The sequence below is a fragment of the Ptychodera flava genome (genome assembly GCF_041260155.1).
Source record: "Ptychodera flava strain L36383 chromosome 3 unlocalized genomic scaffold, AS_Pfla_20210202 Scaffold_26__1_contigs__length_13983176_pilon, whole genome shotgun sequence".
In the NCBI taxonomy this organism is placed as follows: domain Eukaryota; kingdom Metazoa; phylum Hemichordata; class Enteropneusta; family Ptychoderidae; genus Ptychodera; species Ptychodera flava.
Genome location: NW_027248280.1, coordinates 13,613,045 through 13,625,547, shown reverse-complemented (window position 1 = coordinate 13,625,547; position 12,503 = coordinate 13,613,045). Strand labels below are relative to the sequence as shown.

Below are 12,503 nucleotides of genomic sequence, written 5' to 3'. Positions count from 1 at the left end.
AAACGGTGTTAATACAATACGCCCGACTGCCCATACATACTGACTAAGCTGTAGTATTACATTCATTTATCAGGATTATTCAAATTTTAGTCACGTCTGCTTCGTCTGTTTTTAATCACAGTTCACAAAATGCGTGAAGAAGTTTGTGACATGATTTACCGTACGGGAACGGCTTTACGGTCCTGTTGCACAATATCAAGTGGTGAACAGTTGACATTCGGCGGCATTTCCAGTTTTAATTGAAGGCTAATTTCCAATGACGTTTCTCTCAACAAACATTAGCATTGAGCCTACCGTGAGTGCCCAAAATGACTGTTTCACCACAGAAAATACAGTCAGTGCTTCGATAATTTATTCAGACTTCGTCACTCTAGCAATGATCTTAAAAGGGTATTCATGGCAACGATGTTGTACAGATTTTACTTCCTTTACAATTTACCTTTCAAATTAAGACGATTTTGAGAAGCCCCTGCTATAAGGCTCTTGTATACACAAAGGTTTAGTCGATGTTATAGGCTAAGCTAAGCAGTGTTGTTATATGATGTCTGAACAGACTGCTGAAAATACGAGAACGAGACTAGCCATAGTTCAGGAGTTGAGTGGTAGTCTACACTTTAGCTCTCTGCATTTGATCCACTTAGCCTTATTTCGTTTTGTATTTAATGACGTCACTTTGTATATATTTTGTTAGCCAATCGAAACTAAATGACATCATAGTTTACGTTTTTACCGCCAATTTTAAACCTGTTGACACTGAAGTTTCAACTCGGCAAGCCTGTGGAAAACTTGAAACTATGACCAGTATAACAAGAGTTTTGTATGTTTTTCTAATGACAGTCCACGCTGTCTTCTCAGGTGAGGTATTACAAATAATTATATTATGCTTAGCTGGACTCACGCAATCTGATTGTCTTGAGCCGGGTTTTATATTCTAGACTTGAAGACCTACATACGTCTACGCGGGTAAGATTTGGACGCTTGGCATATAATTTCGAGCTCCTGGTTGAGAGCTCAACGCGCCATTATGTAGGACAAGTGTACGACTTGAGGTTAATTTTGATTGTCCAGTTTAGTGCAACTTGATGAACAGAGACGGCGGTGAAACAATATCATAATTGTTAAATTTTACTTTTTTAAGCGTTTTCCAGTAAAATACTTCAAGTGTAATGAGTAATCGATGCGATGCTTTACCTTATCGTATATAATCAAGCGTTACGACATGTTCGTTTAAAGAGTTTGTGTTCAGGCTAGGCTCGTGAACCCTCGTCCTTACTTCGCTTGAAAATGACGACATTGTGAACTTGTATTTGATATATTACATTATAATGTGGTTATAAACGGTGCGCTCTGGTATTTTTTGTGCATGTAAGGACCTCTGGTGTGACAATTAGCTTTTATGTCCCGCCAAATATGCTAATTATAACTGTAATTTAATTAGCATATTTGGCGGGAAATCATCACCGAGCGAAGCTTAGTGATGATTCCCCGCCAGATATGCTAATAGTAATCGGCGGGAAATAAGCTAATGATTTTTGGCGGGAAATAATCATTCCCGCCAAATATGCTAATTGTCACACCCGAGGTATTATATCCTCAACCAAATACCCTCGCTCGCTGCTGTTTATAGTCTCTAACGGGCCGTGAATAATTAAAACATGCGCACGGTAAACGAGTTCGGCTGTATTTCGATTACCATGCGCAAAAATCGCACTACAAGTTTTCCTATCGCAACATCTCACTACACCAGCATCTGTTCGACATACATGTTAATCTGTGCACGAGTATAATACCGTAACAATCATTGTGGATACACTGCTTAATTTCATTCTATTGGTTGCCTCATTGTTGAGTTGGCACTGAATAGAGAGGAAGGGGTATGCACAGGGGGCGGTCTGTAGCTTATGCTTGAGTTCATAGCGACGTAATCACCAATTGTTGGATTCAGATACAGAATATAACGAGGCTTGGTTGGATTTTCGCACTTCCGAACTTTCGGTTAGGGGAGGGGGAATTCGGTTGAGGGCAAACGCACTTAGTTTCGTTTTACCGTATCCATGTTTTAATTATCCACGGTCCCTGCTAATCTCAGTCCTGCTGACAATCGTGGTTTGATTAACATCTCGCTGTTAGTACATTCGTCACCAAGAAAAAAAAAAGAAAAAGCGAAAGCAGGTCACTGAGAAAGAATTTGGAACTTCAATCTTGAAACAATTCTGAGTCACATGCGTCATTCACTATTCTGTTTACTCGACACACGTTGGGTCACTGAGAAAGAAGTTGGAACTTAGAATTCAAAACAACTACAGTCATACGTTTATGGCTGTTCTATTTACCGTTTACGCAATTCTGCAGACACCGAACACGCCGCAGCATGATGAGTGTAAATGCCACTGCGCTCTCTCTCTCTCTCTCTCTCTCTCTCTCTCTCTCTCTCTCTCTCTCTCTCTCTCTCTCTTTATGAACTCTCACATACACACACACACAAACACACACACAGTGGAAAATTAACACGAATGCAGTATAGGATAAAGCCCGAGTACGAGGGCTCTTCTGGTATATAAAATCCAACTCAACGATAAAATGTCGAGGCCGCAGGCTGAGACATTTTATCGTAGGGTTGGATTTTATATACCAGAAGAGCCCGAGTACGAGGGTTTTATCCGACTTAAAAACTATCGCCCCTAACTGATGTATTTTCGTTTTCAATGTGTTTACGTCAACCGTCCCCTTTGTAAATGTAACATGTTTAGGATATGAATCAAAACTTTTATTTGTGAAATAGCCTTCCAATGTAATCAGGGTTTTCATTAACTTTTGAAGTAGGGGGCCAGAATGGGAAAGTAGGCGGCTTGCAGCTGCTATGACCACTGCGGTCGTCGTTGGGGTAGGGTCCGGGAGGCCGGAAACCCTGATAAATGAGCTAAAATTTACTTTTTACAGCTCGCAGTCACTTGAATTTCTAGTATTTTCAGGAGAATTGTCAGCAGTGTTCCAGGGCAATTTGTGTTCATATCATAAAAGCCATTTTCCTGGGAGATTAGGCCTAAATATGATAATTCATAATTAAAAATGATAAAATGTGGTAATGTTGACGATATTTTGAACAAAGGAAACTGAAGTCTTTAGAGCCTCTATACTTTTAGGAGGTAAACTATGATAATTCACAATTATTAATGATATAAATTTAATATGTAGATGATATTACACTGTGTTACATCTGGACATGGCGATAGGGGATTCCCCCTCTGTTGAAATGTTGGCACCCCCAATTTATTTGTCAAAGGGGACCACTCCCCCCAATGAAATGGTGCCAGTCACACCTTAGAGGTCAAAGTAGAACACATGAACTGGTGAAATGCCCCGAAACTTTCTGGTAAAGAAAATCCCCCTTGTTGATGTCATCCTGGATGAAACACTCATATTTTAAGCACAGTAAATGAAAAACTTTTCATTAATGAACAATGTTATGCTTCAAATTAAGAACCATGATGTTTGGTATGGAAATCTGTAGATGAAGAACTTTTATACCACTGGGGAGGTAAAAAGGATAATTTATATAACAATAATGATAAAAAAATGACAATCATTACCATATTTCGCAAATAGAAACAAAGACCCTCAAGGTTATTTGACTATATGGGTATGCAAAGTAAGAACCTTGATATAGGATATGAAAATTTGTACGTTCAGAAACTCACATTTGGATTTAACCTGACGACCGTTTTTGAAGTGAATTTAGAGGTCTGATCGTATTGTAACCACTCTGGGCGACGTTCTTATTGGCGTCGATAGACCAAAGAGCAGTACATATCATACGTCCAGCTGGTTATATACCTTCACATTTAAGCCCACCGCAGTGCAACGCACGTCGGCTTACTAAAATTCGAACTGTAACCGGGAAGTTTTTCGTGAGAAAAAAATCAGGTCATTGCCTTCGAAAACAGTTTAAAGTCACATAATTATCCTTCTCTTGTTTCTTGGTCCACTTCAAAACCGAGGATCGTACAGCGAAGCCTGACCTTGCGATCGCTTCCGTCTGCATTTGTTCATCGACCAGTTTGAGTCGAGCTAACGACGGCCGACAGGTGTAGTATGCCCGTTTTCATTGGCGTATATAAAGGTCACCACATAGGAATCAGCAATTCGGGTAGCCAATAGAATCGTCCGTTGCAATTCCGATTTTTATTGTGGCAGTATACCCAAGACCGAGCTCTATCGTAGTACAAGGTGATCGTAGTATAGTCGCTCGTCTTCTAAATTTTGTTTCACATAAAAGCCGTTGAAGAGTTTGATTACACAGCTAGCAGCTTGTGAAACCTGTGCGTATCATTTCAGAAGGTAAACAATATTTTAGCTATGAAAGAGTTCATATTTCCGAAAAAGTAGCCGGCGAAATCGTGAGAGTAACCGGTCCATTTCGCCGGCTCTTAATGAAACCCCTGGTAATGGAACATCCTATAAATGCCCTAGGGCACATTATATAAATGCCCTAGGGCACACCAGATTTTGTGTTGCAGCTGGTTTCCGCTGTGTTACCAAATTAGAATATTAAAACGTACCAGATGTCTACAGAATATGACATGTTCACTTTTGATTGGACAGTACTTTACTACGGCGCTGTCAATCGTTTCTGTAATTTGGTGACCAAGGCTTTATGAGTAAATAAAACACCCTGAATTGAGCACTCTGATTGGTCAATCAACAGTAGATAGTTTTTAAGAAGAAGATAATCAATTACAATTATTAATTTTTACCATCCCCAAATATTTTGTTTAAAACTCGCAGTGCAAATTCCTACCATCTTGCCGGTTTCTAACATCAAGCAGGACGAGTGACCTAGACGTTAAGTGCATTTATTTACAAACACAAAAATGCCACTTCAGTTATTTCAAACAAAGCTGTGAAGAAGGAAGATTGGTGGTTTCGCGATATACACTGACACATATAATGAAATTGGGTGAAATATAGATGCCACCAGAGACTGTTTTTTGCACAATCTTAACAGAGTCAGCACAGAAAATTACAACTTATTAGTGCCCCATTGTGGCACTACTTCGAATAAAACCGACTTAAGTCCTCTCTAACCTTTGGCCTTGCCCCTCTTTAGATAGTCCTGACATAGTAGTGTTGATTTTCTTACCCTGGTCCTCAGGTCTGACAAAATATTTAGGCAACGTCTCTCTCACATCAGATAGTAGCTCTGAACTTCATCACATCTCATCTAGATTCCCATACTCTCAAACACCTCTCAGAATCCAGTTCCTACGGTTAAGTAAAAACAAATTTAATTTTAATTTTAAAAAAATTTAAAAAAGGTTGCGTGACGAGTTAAGTGTTTAATTTGTGTTTCTTGAAACATCCCTGACAGGATCTTCTACATACAAATGGCTCGTCGTACCATCTGCTACGACGGTCACCGAAGGAAACTCAGCAACTTTGTACTGTGCTGTGGACACTTCTGGTGATTCTCGTATTCTACCGGAGTGGTATAAAGTAGTCACCGGGAAAGATGAAAAACTTATAACCGATACTGGTGTCTCGTATGATCGATGCTGTGACGTCATGGGAGACGTGAAAAACGGTGAAGTTAACCTGAGGATTCGGTCAGCAAAAAGGGAGGATGAAGGTACCTGGATTTGCCGGTTTGCTCGAATCATAAATGATCAAACCAAACGTGCAAATTTACGTGTTGTAGGTAAGAGAATAGTAACATAAACGATATTGCCGACAGTTTTACTGTAGCAGACCCCTTTCCAGACATTTTTATGTTTGGTACCTAACTTCTCGTCGGTCTTTAAGTATGAACTAAATACAAATGTTATTCTGATGCACCATGTTTAAGTTATCTGAATGAAACGAGTACTAACTGTAATTGTAGCTAATAGTTAAATCTTTCACCGAGGTCTCTTTGTGAGTCAAGTAAACTAGTTAGAAAAAAGTAAATTGATAATATTAATTGTAAGTATAATTAACTGTACGAAGGGTGGGATTTCAAGGTGACTAAAACACTTCGATATTTGATTTCAGCTGCTGAAAATCATCATAACCGCCAACATCTCCCAATGCTCGCTGTAACGTGTGCAGTTGCTACATTTACATCCATACGTGAGTTCTCATTTTCAGTCTTTGGTCGTTCAATTACCAGGGGATGCAAACAGTATGGAAATATGATAATTGCATGAATGTATAATGCGTTGACATAAAGAATTATTAAAAAATACCACATTAAATTAGGTAGGTAGGTAGGTAGGTAGGTAGGTAGGTAGAAGATAGTAGATAGATAGATAGATAGATAGATAGATAGATAGATAGATAGATAGATAGATAGATAGATAGATAGATAGAAAGATAGACAGACAGACAGACAGACAGACAGACAGACAGACAGGTAGGTAGGTACGTAGGTAAGTAGGTAGGTCGGTAGGTAGATAGAAGATAGATAGATAGATAGATAGATAGATAGATAGATAGATAGATAGATAGATAGATAGATAGATAGATAGAGTTGGACTACATAGATAAAAGTGAGTAATATGTATATAAAGTCACATGAATGAATGAAGGAGTAAATGGATTAAGTGTTCTACAAAAGGTAAGATGAAGATTTGAGTAGATAACTAATCAATGGGAACGTAGTTTCATCTTCACGTTTCTGATTTCATTTGTTTCAGTTTTCATTGTGTTGTGGTGTAAGAAGAATTGGGGACAAAAGAAAGTTGAGTTAAGTTAAGACGAAAGCGTAAGATTAGAACTGGTAGCAACAGTAGCGAGCGAAGTGAGAAATATCCCCTGAAATATTGTTCTTAATATTATTTGTCGGATATTTTATATGACTAGCACCTGTAACAATAGTTCTTAGGACTTAATAGAAATGCAGATGAGTTCAGCATGTTTGACTGTTGCTTAGTAACACCAGTCTGGTTTTAGTGAAGAGTATACCTGTCGTTGTCCCCGGAATACTTTCGTAGGAATGCTGATTAAAAGTAAAAGTAGCAAGCGAGCACTTTTGACGTCATTCAATTTAAGACTTGCTTTCATATGTCCGGCAACACTCATGTTTTAAAAGACCATGTCTTAAGATCTAATAGCAAATCGAAATAACTTAACGGAACAATGGATACAAAGAAAAAACAGTTGAGCGTATATAGAGCATCGTTAGCATTAGCCCCAACATTTGACTGTCTTTCGGCATCATACTTATTTTGTAAACTTAAGACAACTCTGATGTCAAAAAATGACACTGACTGCATTGATAATGATAATGCTGCTTTTTGAGCACTTTTGTACATTTTCAAAGATATTATATTTTAATAATGCCAAGATATTCTATTTTTGTAGTGTAATGTTATACATTTTCGACATGTTTTGAACAATTCTTGAAAATCATTAAAATATACTTGACTAATGGGCCTCTATGGTTCTTTTATGAAGCTTAGGTTTTTGATGGGCATTGTCCCATCACTATACAGTCGAAATATACTAAATACTATATGAATGGTGGTTTCGATATTTTGTTGTTACTTATGAACAATGTTTGTTCTCTGAATTGTGAATGCTTGTCAATTCTGTTTCATGGGGTATTTTTGATCTGTTTTCACTGAAGTTCAGTAGTCATCAAGAGTCACGTTGACATTACACAGATAAAGGCCGTATTGACAAGCTGAAGATTTGGAATCTGTACACGACTTTATTAGTGAAAGGGGAAATTGCATTATACGCAGAATAGTAACATTTGAACTTGTACATCAATAAAAGGCTCACAGACTTCCAATCATGCAGCTGATTACATCATGATTAACATCTCCTAGCACACATTTCTCAACATAAACTTGCTAGAGTTACTATACGAGTTACGAAACTTACCTAGTATACAAGTGTTTCATTTGGACGGCAAATACGAAACAATTTTCAATTTCAAATAACGTTACTGGTTTCTTTTCACATTGAAAGGGTTGAATTTATTTCATATGCAAACATGAAGCAGGAAAAAAACCACGCCACTTAATTATAACGTTCCCCAGCGAATAGCACTGCTGATTTATACGATCAAACAGAAGATGTCCACAGTGCCATGTAGGTCAAGGCATTTTATTTTACCGGAAAAAGCACTCTGGGCAATCAACCAAGACGTTCTTTTGCATAAACCTGATATTCAAGGAATATACGGGTCAACACTTTTACCGATGTTATAGTTACATTGCACGCCTGATACTGTTTTTACGTACATGTTAGAGTTAAACCAAATGAGGGTAACTCAGTACCATAGGATTGAACTGTAGGCTTTATTCCTCACTTACATGGAGGATAATCATGAACACAAACACTGGAATTTACATATGATATATGTACACCTTCATGAAAATTGCTTCCATGGACTCAGAATGCCCTAACATCAAAGTATTTGCTTATGGCACTAACGTCAATGATTGCCTCTGCAGGTAGGAGGTGTTACACTTAGCAGAGAAAAAACTATTTAAAAGTTCATTGTGAAATTCCTACTTAATGATCGTGATGCTCATAGTATAATGATTGAAAAGTTCAATGATCAATATAGGTTTAGTAGAACGATTTAGCAATCAACTTGCTCCCTAAAACTGCTGATAGAAAATATACTTTTCGAAGGCATTATCCATTTTTTTTCACTACACTGTGAATCCACAGGTCTTAGAGGTTGGCACATCCACAAAGCATATAATTATACCGATGTACATATCGATGGCGACTAAATAAAAATCTCTGGCGTGGAAATGTTGACAGGCCAAAGTGAGAAGAATTGTCATTTAATGCAGGCAGTGTAGAATTCTTCTTGAACGTCATGGCTGCTACCATGTACAATCCAACTCCTTCAGTGTGATCCAACTCCTTCAGTGTGACGTCAGAGAGCATACACAGTAAAGTTGCCATTCATCCTGTAAAGTCTTGCAATCATGAATAGTTTAACATCATGGGAAATAATTCGAACAATTTACGCGCAAAAATGAACTCAAACACTGACTGACAGGGTTACCGTGGGGTCACGATTGAAGTATCGGCATGTCGGCTTCACAAGTGTGTTTTTTGTGAGTTTATCTGAAAGGTTATCTGACATGTATATACTGTGCCCGCATATTGTAGGCACAATTCCAACCAAGAGTCGTGATGATCTGTTGATGTTTAACTTAATTTCGGCGGCGTTCAATCCCCTTTAATTAACAGTTTGACAAAAGTGACACCTCGGTGACTTTTCCTCCCATTTACCTGGAACTTACAGTACTCATTGAATGTATCATTTGACTGGCTCATTTTCAGCGGTACGTTTTCTGACAAAACATCAATGCACAAATTTATGAGATATACGATATACTAATATATGCTTATTTTGCTTCTCAAACGCAAATCCTTAGAAGACAAATCAATATTTATAAATTTGTACAGTAAAAATCGACTTTCAGGTATTATTCCCTCTTTAAAACACATTCTCTACATGGCTCTGCGATAGTTTTCTAAAACACCATGTACCCGAAAGACCCGCGGTCGAGAATACGAAGTATATTTGTGCCTGTCAGAAATACTATCGACCTTTGACATGTTTCAAGCAAGAAAACAGTATCTGATCATGAGCACCTGGCGATTGGTACCATCGAGCGTAGTGGACAACAAATGGTGTTCTCGCGATGCCAACTGACACAACACCTGAAAGACATGCATGTTTTCAGATATTTGATAACCGCTGTTGATATGTATTCCTGGTATAGGATTTTGTGAATTAATCAGATAAACTTGTCATTTGAAAATGTGATCCTACGTACACGGCGGTCAGAAAATCGTACCTTGCGAAATATTCGCATGCGTTCTCTACAAGCAAAAAAGTCTATTTTGACGATGTAGTTACAATAGCTTTTATAATTCACTACAAAAAAACACGTCACTTATATAAGCTTGAAGATATGATATAGATTTTTATCTCTATGCTGAAACATCCACTGGCAGTTGTATTTGTGTCACAAACTGAATGATATCAACACTTTATATCGAATACGGACAATTGTAGTGGAGCGATACTCGCCTTTACGACAATAAAGCTACTCGATCGGTTTTTGACAGAAATTATAACTGTTCTTTTGCTTCTTGGGCAATACCTGAAAATTGAATGTACCATTGTTTGGAATAGACGGTTCATATTTCCAACGACAACTCGCTACAATCCCTGGAGCTGTATTTGACAACATAATGATTATGGAGAAAAATCAATTTTATTTACATCAGTGTAGAGTTGGCGACGTTTCCAACTCTGCTTGTGTTTTGCTTTCCTCGTTCACTGAGGTGACTAATGATTACCGACAACGGCAAAAAAAAAGAACATGGGGATACGTCACCATCTTTACATCTGATTTGAAGAACCACATAAAGTTCTGCGGAGTGTAAACCAGCACACTTGCATATCAGATATATCCGTGTAATGAAAAATACTAAACAAAACAATTAACAAAACAGTAGTTCGAAACATTCTAATATCAAACCTACAGATAAAGGGTATCATAAAATCATATGCAGAAGCTTTTAAGCCATTTAGAACACCACAGGTGGTATAGTTACCAAAATCTAAAAGTTCGCCTACTCCACTGATGCTCTTATCAATGTTTACACACGCAGCCTGGGCATAACCATATGTCAACATTAATCCGCAATCATCATCCGCGATGGCGATTACAAGCAAACGTCTTATCAAAATATGCTGTAAATAAGAGCGAGACAGCAATAGTGCTTGTAAAGACGGGTAAAGCTGGTCATCTGCTGGCTTCCAGAAGTTACCTCGCTTTCCCGTACGTGCAGTGAAGGTTTGGTTCCTGTAGACGCCTTGATCAAAGTAAAATCGTTCCTCAATACGAAGCTTCTATCAGTATCTTATTATATCAAGTATATCGGCTCTTAACTCGTATTACCCCTACTTAAATGTTGACATAGCCAGGGTTCAGGTCAGGTGTCGGTAAATCATTCATTCTCTAGAATACAATGTAGCAGTCACCAGGCTTTGTGGCTCTGTCAATATCCTAGAGAGTCAAAAATAGTCGTTTGGCCGTAAAGCAACGTTGTTTATAAGCCGAACTACACATGCATACTGACTGCTCTGTAATGTTCTATCCATCAACACAATTTACTAAAACCAAAATTTAGACATCATTATATATCACATGTGCTTCAACTGTTTGTTTGTCTTTCACTGCGCACAAAATTTGTGTGGTACCTTTTTGACACTTAACTATACGGGGACGCCCTTACATTTCTGTTGCACAATATGAATCAGTGAACAGTTGACAGTCTGTGGTATTCCAAATTTTGGAGCTCAAAGTCTATGGTAACTTCTAATGTCGCTTCACTGAATAAACATTCGTATTGAGCCTTTTACGAGTGCCAAAAGTGACCGTTTTACAGCAGAAAATGCAGTCAGTGCTTCGACAACACATTTTGATTTCGTCGCGCTGGCAATGATCGTACAAGAAGGAGATTCACACCACCTATGTCGTACAGATTTACTTCCTGTAGCCGTGCCTTTAAACTCGGAAGCAGCCCCTTAAATATTTTCCGCAAAATTAAGATTCAGTGATTTTGAAAGTCAAGCATTGGGGATACTCCATGTTCTTAAACAAAATACCTTTCCATCACGTCTCAACAAACTATTGAAAAAACAAGCAAGATACTCACCATAATCAAAGGACGTGATTGTATTCTATAGTTTTGTGCTCTCTCAATTCGATCAACTGAGCCTTGTTACACTTGTACCGGTATATGTGCCTTTGTGTGCCTTTGTATGTCTTTGTAAAGCCAGTCGAAACTAAGTTAACAGGACAGTCACCCCCCCTCACATCCATGCCTGGACATAATATAATGTAGCTGCCATCAGGATTGAAACATCTGATATTTGCTCTAAAGTCAACAATGTTAATCTGCCAACTGCCCACACTCGGCATACGCACTGATCGTTCTGTAATTATAAGAAAAACGTTCTCGATGTTTAAAGTCAAGCATTACGGTCCTAAACGTGGTTAAACCGTCTTGTTACTGGATAAGACGACTCAGTTCTATGGAAAATTTTAACAAACGGCCGGAAAAAAAGAGCAAGAGACTAGCTATAAGAAACGAAACGAGTGTCAGTCTATGGCTCTGCTCTCTGCATCGATTAGCTTAAAACTGCTTCACTACTTAAAAATGTCTATCGAACCGTGGTTGGAGTTTTTATTGTCGCTGAATGACCTTTCGAAACTAAATGACGTCATCATAGTAAACACTGATTGATCGCCACGCTGGCTCTATAATTTCAACCGGACAGGAACCAAGAAAATAGCATGATCAGTATAACAAGACTATCGCTTATTTTTCTGATTACAGCCTATGCAGTCGACCCAGGTGAGATATTACCAACAGACCAATCTAAAGTCTCAAAGATATAGTAGTGCTTTTCTTGTATCGCAGTCAGTTTCTAACTTCAGAGAACCTAAAGAAAAAAATGTAGCGGGCTTCTATTC

General features: G+C 38.2%; 1 protein-coding gene across 1 annotated transcript; it reads left to right on the top strand.

Moving 5' to 3' along the window:
• The first annotated feature begins 703 nt into the window (after positions 1–703).
• LOC139125884 (uncharacterized) lies at positions 704–7,946 on the top strand. The gene is made up of 4 exons (XM_070691968.1): positions 704–855; positions 5,369–5,695; positions 6,028–6,105; positions 6,672–7,946. Exons 1-4 carry the CDS (start codon positions 795–797, stop codon positions 6,728–6,730), a joined length of 525 nt encoding a protein of 174 aa, XP_070548069.1. The 5' UTR covers positions 704–794; the 3' UTR covers positions 6,731–7,946.
• Positions 7,947–12,503: the final 4,557 nt, after the last annotated feature.